The sequence below is a fragment of the Mytilus californianus genome, unplaced genomic scaffold (assembly GCF_021869535.1).
Source record: "Mytilus californianus isolate M0D057914Y unplaced genomic scaffold, xbMytCali1.0.p SCAF_17, whole genome shotgun sequence".
In the NCBI taxonomy this organism is placed as follows: Eukaryota; Metazoa; Mollusca; class Bivalvia; order Mytilida; family Mytilidae; genus Mytilus; species Mytilus californianus.
In genome coordinates, this window is record NW_026262659.1 from 12774351 (window position 1) to 12792296 (window position 17946).

At 32.4% G+C, this 17946-nt stretch overlaps 1 protein-coding gene across 1 annotated transcript in view; it reads left to right on the plus strand.

Annotated features, from left to right (window-relative positions):
* The window catches only part of LOC127726371 (heat shock 70 kDa protein 12A-like), a 93700-nt gene that overhangs the window by 8358 nt on the left and 67396 nt on the right, over window positions 1-17946 (plus strand). Inside the window, exons 2-3 of the mRNA XM_052233744.1 lie at window positions 14326-14432; window positions 15713-15763. Coding sequence (XP_052089704.1) covers window positions 14334-14432; window positions 15713-15763 — 150 coding nt within the window. The 5' untranslated portion in view covers window positions 14326-14333. The remainder of the gene's footprint in view (window positions 1-14325; window positions 14433-15712; window positions 15764-17946) is intronic.

A 17946-nucleotide genomic window follows, 5' to 3' on the forward strand; every position in this document is an offset into this window, starting at 1 on the left:
ATAATTATATATAATAATATATAATTTTAACATAGTCCACTTCTAATTTTCCTGTCTGTTCGGAGTGCACTATGGAGGTCCTTTATATTTCTACAGACCCCTTTATTTCAGCATTTTAATTTCTTCCGTAGTAAATTTGTACAGGCAGTTTATGAAGTTGATTGACCAGAAATGGTTTTTTTTCAAATTTTTAATGCATAAACTAGTTAGAAATATCGTTCAATATTACTGTTTAAGTCTTAATTAGAATCCATAGAATTTTTTAATAATTTGTCAAAATGTAGTTTGTATCATGATTATTCCAAAATATAATAAAAAGTATGGGTCACCTGACTTTTTTTTCACACTACAGATTGTGCAAAATTGTCAGATTTTGTATAGATTATGCATGAAAAATCCAATTGTGTGTGATAAAAAGAAAACTACACCATAGAATTTTAAGATAAAATGTGAGAAGATAGCTCTTATAACATACTTTCAGATAAGAAAAAGAAAAAAATGGGGTCACCAGACTCGTTTTGTTTTGCTACATAATAAAATAGGCAAATTCACAACACTTTCTATTATAAAAAATACTTTATCTGATTTATCTCCTCTACTATCTGAGATATCTCCCCTTATGTGGCAAAGTTGAAAAAAAATTAAATTGTTTTTAAAGTTATTTTGATTTAGTTTATTCATAAACTTTGCAAAAACGGTAAAATTACTTTCGAAATCATAAAAAATACTTGTATCATAAAAACATTTTATTAGGCAGATGATATCGTATCACACAACACAATAGTTCAAATCAATAAACAATTCTAAGAATTATCAAGGTAGAAATTCTAAAAATGTAATTGCATAAAATTAACCCTCAACCAGAAGATCACGATATTACACAGTTATATTTATGGTACGACTGGGCGGGTTATATTTTTCTCTCAAATCTATCGAAATTGTTGATCGACGCTTCAACTGGAAATCAGATTCATTGTATATAAAATAAACAAGTGTGTACCGTGTGAAAAGCAATCCTGAAGTGAATGTTGCAGGTATGATGTAATATAATTTAACAGGTTAATGAAGGTGAGTCAAGGGCAAGGTACACTATTTTGTCACAAAATCATTTTCATGACATAAATGAACTTAGCATCGGAAAAGATTTGCATATATCTGTTCTTCAGTAGCACATACGTATTTTACCTTATTGCCCATTTTTTGGATTTTTTACCACCAAACTATCGCCGGAGGCAGAGATGCAAATTCATGCTTCAACTAGACAAATCTTTTTATCTTTCAGTTGAATTTTTTCGGCGGAATTTGTTCTTGTGCACAAAAAAAGATCCGCATGTATTTGCACCTACCACAATCGACTGTTTTATGAAATTGAGTCTTTCATTTAAAATTTTACAAATGTCTCAGAGCTCTATACTATAATTCAAGTAAAAACACGTATATCAGATGCACAAAATCCTAAACTATGCACCTACAATAAACTTTTAAAGCCCATAGAAACAGATGTTAACACTTCAAATATACCAATTTGGCATTTTTTACCTTTTTAATAAAGAGTTCCATATATTTCTTTTGTTTAATTTTAACTGGATATCAGCCTGAACAAGTCATAAATATAACTGGAATTCATGGCCTTGTAAATATGGTCTGCAATTATGTTAAGTAAATGGTGTGGTTCAAATATTCCTAAATATTCATTCATTACCAATACGGTATATTTTATTTATCCCACAATGTAGGAACAAGGGACACAATTTAATATTAAAAAGAAAATCAAATGAACATCTACAAAGGCAACACAGTACAAGAGAACACTGCTATTTTCTCACAATATTTGGAAAACTTCGACAATAGTATATTTACATTTTGATGAATTTAAATTAGTTTTTAGAACTTGTCTTGTTGATCAATTTAGCTTTTCAAAGTTTCTGTGTATCTATTAAAATGTTCATAATTCATATTATACTTTTAACACTTAAATTGGTCAAAATTCATCATTCATTGCCAAATAATTTTGTGTTAAAAGACCTGCTTGACAACTTCAAAACAAAGTGAATTATTAGTAAAGCTTCTTTTCAATTACTCCCATACAGAACACTTGGATCTTGGTCTCTTTATCAATTTCATGACAACAGGCAAACATATACAAAACGGTTGTGATTGTCATTTAGGGACAATAACTCATATAAGGAGTTAAACAATGATTTCCGTCTTGTCAAAGATTTTTAGATCTTGCTGATAATTTTGTCTATTGAAAGTTTCTATCTATCTAAAATATTTCAAAATAATAGGTAAATATGAAAAAAAAATAATTCGTAAAATTCGTCATTTAAGGGCAACAATTTCTAAAAGGATTTTACTGGCAATTTCCGACATGTTTTGACTTATTGTAGATATTCTCTTGCTGATTAATATTGCAATATGAAGTCTCTCTCTCTCTATCTCTCTCTCTCTCTCTCTCTCTCTCTATATATATATATATAATAAAAACATTACGGCCTTCTTCATTGGAATAAATTACATCATTGAAACAACAATTACATCGCTTGGATACATTACGTTATGATAACTACTATGACGTTCATTTGCCGCGTTTTTTTCTGTTTTTTTTATAAATATTTTCGCTATCGTTCATACATTGTGTTGAGTCCATCACGCTCTAATTTTTTTAATTTTTTTATCCAAAAGGCTTCTTTAGTTTTTCTGTAAATTTCTGTTCCAAATACTCTTTCTATGGCGGTAACTTTTAAATTTTTCATCGAATGATTATGCTGAATAAAGTGGTTTGCTACCGGATCGTCTGTTTTGTTTGTTCGTATTTTTGAAAAGTTCAATAGCATCCGTTGATCAAGTGTATCACCCGTTTGTCCTACATATATAAGTTTTTCGCATTTTGTACAGTTAATTGCATATACTACGCCCACGGTTTTACAGTTTTTTTGTCCCTGGATGGTATATTCTTTCCCGGTGTTGTCACAAAATACCTTGGTTTCATTTATGTGTGAGCATAATGCACAATTTTTACCGCATGGTCCACAGCCATTAGTTTGTTTATAAAATAGTAAATTGTGTTTCTTGTGCACTAAGATGTCTTTTATGTTGTTGTCGCGTTTAAATGCTACGATAGGTGGATCGGGGAATATTCCTTAGCCTGTTAGATTGATGGAGAATTTTAAGATTTTTTCTGAGAATTGAATGTATATTTGGAAGCGCTTTGGAAAAGTAATCACCAAGGGTGTTCTGTCGTTTTCTTTCTTTGGTTTGTACTGTAATAGATCGTCTCGGTTTAGAATATCGACTTTTTTTAATTGAACTTCAGTTGACGAGTTATTGTATCCACGTTTTTTCAGGTGCCTTTTTATATCTTCTCTTCTTATTTTGTAATTTTCTTCTGTTGAGCAAATTCTTTTGACACGAATACCGAGTCCATATGGTATAGCATTATTTACATAATTTGGATGGCTTGACGAAACATGTAATTTTTTTATCAAAACTAAAGTCGGTCTCATAGCTGAATGGAACCAATTTTCAAATTGCAATTTTCAAATTCAAATAAAGTTTAATGCTTTAATATAGGTGGGCAAGTATATATATATATATATATATATATATAAATAAGTCTAAATTGAAAACAACGTTTAAACCTATGATTGCGTTGGATAAAAACCGCAATTTTTATACGTGTGCATGCAAAACAAATTTCTTGGTAGAGGGGTCTAAATACAGCACAAACAACATTTTAAAAAGACCAAAAAAGTGAAAAAGTATATTTAAACAAAACGCATTTGACTAACAGGTCGAACAACTGATGTTCTTAAACCCTGCTGACTGCCATTGGCGATTGCCAAATAAACGGATCACAAGATGTAACAAAATGGATCTTTATTTAATTTATTAATTTAATACCAAATAGAAAACAATAAACTTGCGGAAAAGATGGTATACCGAAAACATGAGGTGCAAAAATTTGTACACCATATCCGGATTTCGACAATTAATGTCTCTTCAGTGATGTTAGGAATCGAAACGGTATTTGGAAGGCCATATAATTTACCTCAATTTAAGATAGACTCTTGAATTTAAGAGTCGAAATAGGATGAATGGATCATATAAACCCGAAGGCAAATATAATACAAGCCCAAACGAAAAATATAAATAAGTCTAGATTGAAAACAACGTTTAAATCTATGATTGCGTTGGATAAAAACCGCAATTTTTATACGTGTGCATGCAAAACAAATTTCTTGGTAGAGGTGTCTAAATACAGCACAAACAACATTTTAAAAAGACAAAAAAAGTGAAAAAGTATATTTAAACAAAACGCATTTGACTAACAGGTCGAATAACTGATGTTTTTAAACCCTGCTGACTGCCATTGGCGATTGCCAAATAAACGGATCAAAAGATGTAACACAATGGATCTTTATTTAATTTATTAATTTAATACCAAATAGAAAACAATAAACTTGCGGAAAAAGATGGTATACCGCAAACATGAGGTGCAAAAATTTGTACACCATATCCGGATTTCGACAATTAATGTCTCTTCAGTGATGTTAAGAATCGAAACGGTATTTGGAAGGCCATATAATTTTCTTCAATTAAGGATAGACTCTTGAATTTTAGAGTCGAAATAGGATGAACGGATCATATAAACCCGAAGGTAAATATAATACAAGCCCAAACGAAAAATATAAATAAGTCTAAATTGAAAACAACGTTTAAACCTATGATGGCGTTGGATAAAAACCGCATTATATAACATCACTGAAGAGACATTAATTGTCGAAATCCGGATATGGTGTACAAAAACCTTTGCACCTTTTGTTTGCGGTATACCATCTTTTCTGCAAGTTTATTGTTTTCTGTTTGGTATTAAATTTATAAAAGAGATCCATTTATTACATCGGTGGTCCGTTTATTTGGCAATCGCCAATGGCAGTCAGCAGGGTTTAATAACATTTGTTGTTCGACCTGTTAGTCAAATGCGTTTTGTTAAAATATACTTTTTCACCTTTTTGGTCTTTTGGAAAATGTTGTTTGTGCTGTATTTAGACCCCTCTAACACGAAATTTGTTTTCCATGCACACGTATAAAAATGCGGTTTTTATCCAATGCAATCATAGGTTTGAACATTGTTTTCAATTTAGACTTGTTTATATTTTTTCGTTTGGGCTTGTAATATATTTGCCTTCAGGTTTATATGATCCGTTCATCCTATTTTGACTCCTCAAAATTCAAGAGTCTTTCCTAAATTGAGGTAAATTGTTTGGCTTTCCAAATACCGTTGGGTTTCTAACATCACTGAAGAGACATTAATTGTCGAAATCCGGATATGGTGTACAAAAACCTTTGCACCTTTTGTTTGCGTAATACCATCTTTTCTGCAAGTTTATTGTTTTCTGTTTGGTATTAAATTAATAATTTAGGTCCATTTATTACATCGGCGGTCCGTTCATTTGGCAATCGCCAATGGCAGTCAGCAGGGTTTAAGAACATTTGTTGTTCGACCTGTTAGTCAAATGCGTTTTGTTAAAATATACTTTTTCACTTTTTTGGTCTTTTTAAATTGTTGTTTGTGCTGTATTTAAACCCCTCTACCAAGAAATTTGTTTTGCATGCACACGTATAAAGATTGCGGTTTTTATCCAACGCAATCATAGGTTTAAACGTTGTTTTCAATTTAGACGTGTTTATATTTTTTCGTTTGGGCTTGTATTATATTTGCCTTCGGGTTTATATGATCCGTGCATCCTATTTTGACTCCTCAAAGTTCAAGAGTCTATCCTAAATTGAGGTTAATTGTTTGGCTTTTCAAATACCGTTTCCGTTCCTAACATCACTGAAGAGACATTAATTGTCGAAATTCGGATATGGTGTACAAAAACCTCTGGACCTTTTGTTTGCGGTATGCCATCTTTTCTGCAAGTTTATTGTTTTCTGTTTGGTATTAAATTTATAATTAAGATCCACTTATTACATCGGTGATCCGTTTATTTGGCAATCGCCAATGGCAGTCAGCAGGGTTTAAGAACATTTATTGTTCGACCTGTTAGTCAAATGCGTTTTGTTAAAATATACTTTTTCACTTTTTTGGTCTTTTGGAAAATGCTTTTTGCGCTGTATTTAGACCCCTCTAACAAGAAATTTGTTTTGCATGCACACGTATAAAATTGCGGTTTTTATACAACGCAATCATAGGTTTGAACGTTGTTTTCAATTTAGACTTGTCTATATTTTTTCGTTTGGGCTTGTATTATATTTGCCTTCGGGTTTATATGATGCGTTCATCCTATTTTGACTCCTTAAAATTCAAGAGTCTGTCCTAAATTGAGGCAAATTGTTTGGCTTTCCAAGTACCGTTTCGGTTCCTAACATCACTGAAGAGACATTAATTGTCGAAATCCGGATATGGTGTACAAAAACCTTTGCACCTTTTGTTTGCGGTATACCATCTTTTCTGCAAGTTTATTGTTTTCTGTTTGGGATCCATTTATTACATCGGTGATCTGCTTATTTTGCAATCGCCAATGGCAGTCAGCAGGGTTTAAGAACATTTGTTGTTCGACCTGTTAGTCAAATGCGTTTTGTTAAAATATACTTTTTCACTTTTTTGGTCTTTTGGAAAATGTTGTTTGTGCTGTATTTAGACCCCTCTAACAAGAAATTTGTTTTGCATGCACACGTATAAAAATTGCGGTATTTATCCAACGCAATCATAGGTTTGAACGTTGTTTTCAATTTAGACTTGTTTACATTTTTTCGTTTGGGCTTGTATTATATTTGCCTTCGGGTTTATATGATCCGTTCATCCTATTTTGACTCCTCAAATTTTTAAGAGTCTATCCTAAATTGAGGTTAATTGTTTGGCTTTCCAAATACCGTTTCGGTTCCTAACATGACTGAAGAGACATTAATTGTCGAAATACGGATATGGTGTACAAAAACTTTTGCACCTTTTGTTTGCGGTATACCATCTTTTCTGCAAGTTTTTTGTTTTCTGTTTGGTATTAATATTATAATTCAGATCCATTTATTACTTCGGTGGTCCGTTTATTTGCCAATCGCCAATGGCAGTTTGCAGGGTTTAAGAACATTTGTTGTTCAACCTGTTAGTCAAATGCGTTTTGTTAAAATATACTTTTTCACTTTTTTGGTCTTTTAGAAAATATTGTTTGTGCTGTATTTAGACCCCTCTAACAAGAAATTTGTTTTGCATGCACACGTATAAAAAATGCGGTTTTTATACAACGCAATCATAGGTTTGAACGTTGTTTTCAATTTAGACTTGTTTATATTTTTTCGTTTGGGCTTGTATTATATTTGCCATCGGGTTTATATGATCCGTTCATCCTATTTTGACTCCTCAAATTTCAAGAGTCTATCCTAAATTGAGGTTAATTGTTTGGCTTTCCAAATACCGTTTCGGTTCCTAACATCACTGAAGAGACATTAATTGTCGAAATCCGGATATGGTGTACAAAAACATTTGCACCTTTTGTTTGCGGTATGCCATCTTTTCTGCAAGTTTATTGTTTTCTGATTGGTATTAAATTTATAATTAAGATCCATTTATTACATCGGTGATCCGTTTATTTGGCAATCGCCAATGGCAGTCAGCAGGGTTTAAGAACATTTATTGTTCGACCTTTTAGTCAAATGCATTTTGTTAGAATATACTTTTTCACTTTTTTGGTCTTTTGGAAAATTTTGTTTGTGCTGTATTTAGACCCCTCTAACAAGAAATTTGTTTGCTTGCACACGTATAAAAATTGCGGTTTTTATCCAACGCAATCATAGGTTTGAACGTTTTTTTCAATTTAGACTTGTTTATATTTTTTCGTTTGGGCTTGTATTATATTTGCCTTCAGGTTTATATGATGCGTTCATCCTATTTTGACTCCTCAAAATTCGAGAGTCTATCCTAAAATGAGGTAAATTGTTTGGCTTTCTAAATACCGTTTCGGTTCTTAACATCACTGAAGAGACATTAATTGTCGAAATACGGATATGGTGTACAAAAACTTTTGCACCTTTTGTTTGCGGTATACCATCTTTTCTGCAAGTTTATTGTTTTCTGTTTGGTATTAAATTTATAATTAAGATCCATTTATAACATTGGTGATCCGCTTATTTGGCAATCGCCAATGGCAGTCAGCAGGGTTTAAGAACATTTGTTGTTCGACCTGTTAGTCAAATGCGTTTTGTTAAAATATACTTTTTAACTTTTTTGGTCTTTTGGAAAATGTTGTTTGTGCTGTATTTAGACCCCTCTAACAAGAAATTTGTTTTGCATGCACACGTATAAAAATTGCGGTATTTATCCAACGCAATCATAGGTTTGAACGTTGTTTTCAATTTAGACTTGTTTACATTTTTTCGTTTGGGCTTGTATTATATTTGCCTTCGGGTTTATATGATCCGTTCATCCTATTTTGACTCCTCAAAATTCAAGAGTCTGTCCTAAATTGAGGTAAATTGTTTGGCTTTCCAAGTACCGTTTCGGTTCCTAACATCACTGAAGAGACATTAATTGTCGAAATCCGGATATGGTGTACAAAAACCTTTGCACCTTTTGTTTGCGGTATACCATCTTTTCTGCAAGTTTATTGTTTTCTGTTTGGGATCCATTTATTACATCGGTGATCCGCTTATTTGGCAATCGCCAATGGCAGTCAGCAGGGTTTAAGAACATTTGTTGTTCGACCTGTTAGTCAAATGCGTTTTGTTAAAATATACTTTTTCACTTTTTTGGTCTTTTGGAAAATGTTGTTTGTGCTGTATTTAGACCCCTCTAACAAGAAATTTGTTTTGCATGCACACGTATAAAAATTGCGGTATTTATCCAACGCAATCATAGGTTTGAACGTTGTTTTCAATTTAGACTTGTTTACATTTTTTCGTTTGGGCTTGTATTATATTTGCCTTCGGGTTTATATGATCCGTTCATCCTATTTTGACTCCTCAAATTTCAAGAGTCTATCCTAAATTGAGGTAAATTGTTTGGCTTTCCAAATACCGTTTCGGTTCCTAACATCACTGAAGAGACATTAATTGTCGAAATACGGATATGGTGTACAAAAACTTTTGCACCTTTTGTTTGCGGTATACCATCTTTTCTGCAAGTTTTTTGTTTTCTGTTTGGTATTAAATTTATAATTCAGATCCATTTATTACATCGGTGGTCCGTTTATTTGCCAATCGCCAATGGCAGTTTGCAGGGTTTAAGAACATTTGTTGTTCAACCTGTTAGTCAAATGCGTTTTGTTAAAATATACTTTTTTTAACTTTTTTGGTCTTTTAGAAAATATTGTTTGTGCTGTATTTAGACCCCTCTAACAAGAAATTTGTTTTGCATGCACACGTATAAAAAATGCGGTTTTTATACAACGCAATCATAGGTTTGAACGTTGTTTTCAATTTAGACTTGTTTATATTTTTTCGTTTGGGCTTGTATTATATTTGCCTTCGGGTTTATATGATCCGTTCATCCTATTTTGACTCCTCAAATTTCAAGAGTCTATCCTAAATTGAGGTTAATTGTTTGGCTTTCCAAATACCGTTTCGGTTCCTAACATCACTGAAGAGACATTAATTGTCGAAATCCGGATATGGTGTACAAAAACATTTGCACCTTTCGTTTGCGGTATGCCATCTTTTCTGCAAGTTTATTGTTTTCTGTTTGGTATTAAATTTATAATTAAGATCAATTTATTACATCGGTGATCCGTTTATTTGGCAATCGCCAATGGCAGTCAGCAGGGTTTAAGAACATTTATTGTTCGACCTGTTAGTCAAATGCGTTTTGTTAGAATATACTTTTTCACTTTTTTGGTCTTTGGGAAAATGTTGTTTGTGCTGTATTTAGACCCCTCTAACAAGAAATTTGTTTTGCTTGCACACGTATAAAAATTGCGGTTTTTATCCAACGCAATCATAGGTTTGAACGTTGTTTTCAATTTAGACTTGTTTATATTTTTTCGTTTGGGCTTGTATTATATTTGCCTTCAGGTTTATATGATGCGTTCATCCTATTTTGACTCCTCAAAATTCGAGAGTCTATCCTAAATTGAGGTAAATTGTTTGACTTTCCAAATACCGTTTCGGTTCTTAACATCACTGAAGAGACATTAATTGTCGAAATACGGATATGGTGTACAAAAACTTTTGCACCTTTTGTTTGCGGTATACCATCTTTTCTGCAAGTTTATTGTTTTCTGTTTGGTATAAAATTTATAATTAAGATCCATTTATAACATTGGTGATCCGTTTATTTGGCAATCGCCAATGGCAGTCAGCAGGGTTTAAGAACATTTGTTATTCGACCTGTTAGTCAAATGCGTTTTGTTAAAATATACTTTTTCATTTTTTTGGTCTTTTGGAAAATGTTGTTTGTGCTGTATTTAGACCCCTCTAACAAGAAATTTGTTTTGCATGCACACGTATAAAATTGCGGTTTTTATACAACGCAATCATAGGTGTGAACGTTGTTTTCAATTTAGACTTGTCTATATTTTTTCGTTTGGGCTTGTATTATAGTTGCTTTCGGGTTTATATGATCCGTTCATCCTATTTTGACTCCTCAAAATTCAAGAGTCTGTCCTAAATTGAGGTAAATTGTTTGGCTTTCCAAATACCGTTTCGGTTCCTAACATCACTGAAGAGACATTAATTGTCGAAATCCGGATATGGTGTACAAAAACCTTTCCACATTTTGTTTGCGGTATACCATCTTTTCTGCAAGTTTATTGTTTTCTGTTTGGGATCCATTTATTACATCGGTGATCCGCTTATTTGGCAATCGCCAATGGCAGTCAGCAGGGTTTAAGAACATTTGTTGTTCGACCTGTTAGTCAAATGCGTTTTGTTAAAATATACTTTTTCACTTTTTTGGTCTTTTGGAAAATGTTGTTTGTTTTGTATTTAGACCCCTCTAACAAGAAATTTGTTTTGCATACACATGTATAAAAATTGCGGTATTTATCCAACGCAATCATAGGTTTGAACGTTGTTTTCAATTTAGACTTGTTTATATTTTTTCGTTTGGGCTTGTTTTATATTTGCCTTCGGGTTTATATGATCTGTTCATCCTATTTTGACTCCTCAAATTTCAAGAGTCTATCCTAAATTGAGGTTAATTGTTTGGCTTTTCAAATACCGTTTCGTTTCCTAACATCACTGAAGAGACATTAATTGTCGAAATCCGGATATGGTGTACAAAAACCTTTGCACCTTTTGTTTGCAGTATACCATCTTTTCTGCAAGTTTATTGTTTTCTGTTTTGTATTAAATTTATAATTTAGATCCATTTATTACATCGGTGGTCCGTTTATTTGCCAATCGCCAATGGCAGTTTGCAGGGTTTAAGAACATTTGTTGTTCGACCTGTTAGTCAAATGTGTTTTTTTTTAAATATACTTTTTCACTTTTTTGGTCTTTTGGAAAATATTGTTTGTGCTGTATTTAGACCCCTATAACAAGAAATTTGTTTTGCATGCACACGTATAAAAATTGCGGTTTTTATCCAACGCAATCATAGGTTTGAACGTTGTTTTCAATTTAGACTTGTTTACATTTTTTCGTTTGGGCTTGTATTATATTGGCCTTCAGGTTTATATGATGCGTTCATCCTATTTTGACTCCTCAAAATTCAAGAGTCTATCCTAAATTGAGGTAAATTGTTTAGCTTTCCAAATACCGTTTCGGTTCCTAACATCACTGAAGAGACATTAATTGTCGAAATACGGATATGGTGTACAAAAACGTTTGCACCTTTTGTTTGCGGTATACCATCTTTTCTGCAAGTTTTTTGTTTTGTATTTGGTATTAAATTTATAATTAAGATCCATTTATAACATTGGTGATCCGTTTATTTGGCAATCGCCAATGGCAGTCAGCAGGGTTTAAGAACATTTGTTGTTCGACCTGTTAGTCAAATGCGTTTTGTTAAAATATACTTTTTCACTTTTTTGGTCTTTTGGAAAATGTTGTTTGTGCTGTATTTAGACCCCTCTAACAAGAAATTTGTTTTGCATGCACACGTATAAAATTGCGGTTTTTATACAACGCAATCATAGGTTTGAACGTTGTTTTCAATTTAGACTTGTTTATATATATAACGCGTCTAAACATCAGCCCAACAATGTAAGATCTGTAAATTTCCTTTCGCAAATTTTTTGTTCTTCCCTCGCCGGGATTCGAATTCATGCTACTGAGATATCGTGACACCAAATCGCCTGCACTATATCCGACGCGCTAGACCACTCGACCACCTAGGCTTCACAAATATAAAGCTTTCGTTGGCCGGGTGTTACCTTTCCTCGTCAGTTTAAATCTAGCATCGTAATACAGTACATGATATATAAGGCATGAAGATGGAATTGTTACAGATCAGCTGAAATATCTATTGTAAAGGATCATACAAATTAATGCAAGATACAGTCACAGAAATAATTATATATATAAGTACGTCTGAACCAGTGACAACTCTACAACAGATTTAATCATCGGATCACCAGCAGTGATGGTGATACATGGCTGTGTACATTCTGTATATACAACTCGTCTAAACATCAGCCCAACAATGTTAGATCTGTTTTTTTTGCTTTCGCAAATTTTTTATTCTTCCCTCGCCGGGATTCGAACTCATGCTACTGAGATAACTTGACACTAAATCGTTAAGTAAAGATAATGTTAAAAACCGAAACGGTATTTGGAAAGCCAAACAATTTACCTCAATTTAGGATAGACTCTTTCGGTGGCCGGGTGTTACCTTTCCTCGTCAGTTTTAATCTAGCGTCGTAATACAGTACATGATATATAAGGCATGAAGATGGAATTGTTACAGATCAGCTGAAATATCTATTGTAAAGGATCCTACAAATTAAAGCAAGATACAGTCACAGAAATAATTATATATGAGTTCGAATCCCGGCGAGGGAAGAACAAAAAATTTGCGAAAGCAAATTTACAGATCTAACATTGTTGGGCTGATGTTTAGATGAGTTGTATATACAGAATGTACACAGCCATGTATCACCATCACTGCTGGTGATCCGATGGATAAATCTGTTGTAGAGTTGTCACTGGTTCAGACGTACTTATATATATATATATATATATATATATATATATATATATTATAGTTTTCAAAAGAGTATCCAATAATGAAATAAATTGGTAAAATTTGTCATCATAATTCCTATAAGAAGGACAGTAGGCTCAACATTCTGAACATGTCTGCCCCTGTCGGATTTTAAGTTTGGTTAAAGGTCCAGTAGGTTCAGTGGAGAAGATTTATGTTAACGTTATAACGGACGACGATGACGACGGACAAAAAGTGATGAGAAAAACTCACTTGCCCCTTTTAACCTTAAAATATACTTAAGTATGTTAAATTGTGTTGTTTCTTGAAAAAAATATATATTTCATTTGGTTGTTCCGTTATTATGATAGTTGGTCAATTTAAATTCAATGCATTCATTAAAAAACTTATTAAAGATACCAGGCTTATAATTTTGTGCACCAGACGTGTGTTTTGTCTTCATAAGACAGTGACAGTCGGATCTAAAGGTTAAAATGCCAAATCCAGTACGAAGTTGAAGAACAACATGATAAAGGCATATTCCAATTGCAGTTTATATTATATTTTGGACTCAGGAATCACTAACGAGACAATACTTGCCTAAACGCGCATCTGCTGCAGTAAAATTAGTTTTTTAGCGTTTATTGATATTTCAGGATGTACACATCTGAGGAGCCAAAAATTACTGATTTAAACTTTTTTCTTATTCAACTTTTGGGTTTATTTGACTGTAAAAAAGTAATTGAGGAAGAAAAAAATTGATATGGTGGCACTTCTTTTTTTTTCAGCTACGGCCATTTAAAAGTACCTCATTTGTACTGATTTTTCATTTTTTCCTCTTTTTACCCATTGTTGGGCTATTATCATAAAAAAAAATGATATGGGATGTACATATTTATTGTAAAATCATTTCTTTGTACCCCTCATCTATTTTCTCGACATTTTGGCTGATGACACTTGTCAATTTTACTCACAAATTACTTATTGTAAGTATACAATTTTTCACAGAGTTTATTTTGATTATATATATTTTTAAAATTCATTAATGTTTTCCACTTGTATCACACTTTTTGGAAATAATTTCTGAACGAGATTTCAACGAGACTGAAGCATCAGAAGAATACACCCTTAATTGAAATTAGGTTTTTATTTTTGAATCTGATTTTTATTGGCGCACTGTGTTTACGTATTACTGATTGTACATCTAGGTCATAACATAAGAATATTACTTTATTTTTTTTCAGATATCTTGATGATGGAAGGGAATCTAAAGATGAAGGTGTCTTTGATAAAAGGCTATAGAGATCAGTGGTTTGTGTTAACAGAGGATGGATTTCTAAAGCGCTTTAGCGTATGTATGGTGATGGCAAATCTCTTTCGAGTTTTATTTGACACTAACGTGACCACAACTGTTTTCGGTGATTGTGTTATATGTCTAACTACTTGGGGGTGTTAAACGACCTGAACTCGCACGGTCGGTTATAGGTCTTGATTAGGATGCTTGTAATATATTTTGAATGTATAACGTTGTTGCTTCCTTTTTTGTTCTTTGGCCTCAGAGCACATTTATTTCGTAGTGCATTTCTTTTAGACAAAAAAAAAAAAACGCAAGTAAAAAAATTGCACCTGCTCTATCCAAAAAAGATTTTCACAGTGTAGTGTACTACCTTTGGAACAAATTACATCAAAATTATAGAAAAATCTATCGGTTCAACTCAATATATCAGTAATAACCCGGTTGATTGATTGTTCGAACGCATTGAGCTTTCTATCTTCAATCAAGCGATTCAATCACTGCTTTTTTCAATATTGTTTTTACGGCGTTCTAAGTATTATATCTTAGATTCTGAACAAACCTGATACCAACTACAATAAAAATCAAAACATGTGGTATTGTTGACATTGAGACATCTATCAACCTGATAACGACACAAAACGGAAGTAAGTTAATACAGGTCACCACATAGCTTTCAACAATGAGTAAAACCCTTACCGTATAGTCCGCTTATAAAAGTCCCGACGAGATACTTTCCATAGTAGTTAAGACTATCTTTTAATTAATTGTTTTTTTAAATACAATATTCATGAGAATAAATTCCGCAAGACAAATATGAAAGCACGTCTGATCGTTTGACATATTGATAAATTACAAAAAAAAGAAACCATTCTTAATGGACAAAAATACTTCTCGTTGGGATCTTTTATGTGTGTAAGGATAACATTGGTTAACGTAGATAAATAAAGGAACAGAGCAAGTCAGGTTCTAAAATAATGTATGAAAAAATTACGATAATGACAAGACAGGTTGTGAATTATTCCACAATAAAGGTGACCGGTTTGCAATAAATGAAAAATTTAACTATCTTATTTTAAATGTGTTTGTATATTCCTGCTTTTATTTTATACTTGTACTAGAACAAGTAGAAGTACTAGAAAGAGTTAACAGTGACAACCGATAAAATGTGTTTAAGCGATATTTCTGTTAAGCATGTGGTGATATTTTTACATCAGCTCGCTAAGGAAATTTATGTTCGATTTATTACTGTATGGTGTGGAAAGGATCAGGTTGTTAACTGTTTGATATAAAAGATAACTCATATTCTATATTAAATCGATTATTTTATGTTACAGGAAAAACCAATTAAGGAAAACAAGAAACCTAGGGATCAAATTATGTTACTGGTATGTATTTAAACTGTTAACTATACATACAAGTTCCACCAAGTATGTATATTGATAAGTTCCCACTCACTGTTGTACACATACAGTAAAAATAATAAATACGAAAAGTAGTAAATCAGATATTGAGTGTTGGGGATGTCTTCAGCAATACATCTTAGACTCATAACTTCTAAAAGAGCTGAACGAAGGATTTATAATTCGATGATTTGTACATTTAACCATTTTACTTTTGAGCTTTATAATTAGTAATTGAACATAAGTTACATGCACAGTCACTGGATTGTAAAAATAGAAAAGTCGAGTTAAAAGTAAAGGTTTAAATTGTCACATAAGTTTTAGTATGCAGAAGCGCTATTGTGTGATATACTATCGCTGGACATGTTTCAACAACCAGCTTAAACAGGCATTTATAACATGTCGGTTGTTGTTGGGAACTGTTGGGATTCGTTTAACTGATTCTTTGGATTCCTATATAGTGTTTTGTGGATTATTGTTTTCGTCTCTTATTTTGACCTTGTTATCTTTCTTGTTTCATCCTATGATTTTTACTGCCCATTTGGTATCACTGAACTATTTTCAGTACAATTAATTATCTAACGTTTGACTGTAACTTCACTGTAGTTGCTTTACTTCAATAAGTGTAGTCCTTTGAAAGTTGAAGTTGAAAATTTTTGAGAGAGGCAAAAAAGTTCTATAACATTATAGAAAGAAACACTGCGAAAACCTCAATCTGAAAATGTCACAAAGCCTAATTAATTGAATCTTGTATCAATAAACAACAAAAAGTCTATTTACTCACTATAGAACAATGTGTGAAAATGGTTTAGATTGTTTCAAAGAATGCAAAAATTTAACAGTTCGGTCACTGTAAAATATTTGAATAATAGTCAGCCATCGTTTATATAAAGGTGCTGAATTTATTTGGAGAGAAAAAGATTTATAGTAAAACATGCATTATCATTCTACTTTACCCCCGGCTCATATTATATTACTCTTCATGGAAACGCCTGATCATGCCAGCTCTTTATTCAATACAACTAATGGTAGTTATGTACATGATGTCATTGGTTACGACTTTTAATTCAAAATTTAAAAGAAAATAGTAATAGAAGTATAATAAATTAAATTTCACATAGCTGAGGGGGTGATACAGCAGATTTTATCCTCGAAAAAGCATTGTCAACCTTGGCTTCGCCTCGGTTGGCAATATTTTCTCGGCGTAACAATCTGCTCTATCACCCTCTCAGCTATATGTTATTTATAGATTGTTGCAAAGCATCAAAACGGAATAAACCAACCGTAAAATGTGTTGTGTTTTAATTCAACAACGATTATTTCGGTTACTTTCATCCCTCTTTTACATGTGAAATTTAAAGATGCACACAAACGTCAGATTCAGAATGCACATATAATTTTTCAGAGAAGAATGAAAGCAATGTATATGTCGTATTAAATGTCATTAGATTTGCGCGGGTTTTCATAAATTACATGCAACATAAATTCATAAAATTAACGCCGAAATAAAATTATCCTACAAAGACTTTATAAAATAAAAAAATATTAATCAGATATAGGACAGTGAAGAAATGTCGTTTTGCACGAAATTTGGTGTTAAAATCTGTTTCTCTGATGATTTTGAGAAGATATGCAAACAAATGTAGTTCTTTTTTCAAATGATCTGCACAAAGATGTGTCCTTTTTATGAAACGTCATCAGGCATGGTCACCTCTTTTTCATGACATCACTACAGTGAAATTCACAGGAAAGCAAAAAATATCAACGTCATAGTTGATTTTGACCAATGAAGAAATGAGTTCAAACGAACCACAAGTTGATTAAAAATAGATTATACCACAGCATCAAGTATGATACTTATAGGTTTCATAACGAGTGAAAATTGGATATAGCTTGATATCAACTCGAGTGATTTAATTTCAATATAATAATAAACGAGCCTTCGGCGAGTTTATTATTACTATTTAAATTAAATGACGAGTGTTGATATCAAGCGATATCCAATCCTTACGAGTTGTTGAACCTATACTTCTTATGGTCAACACTCTTATTGTGTTAGATGAAAAAAATCCGCGAATCCTTGATCTAGTCTTTTGCACATACATGTATCAGTATGACGTCATATGTCCTTTTTTCGGCATCGAACTTTAACATCAGACATTTTAAAA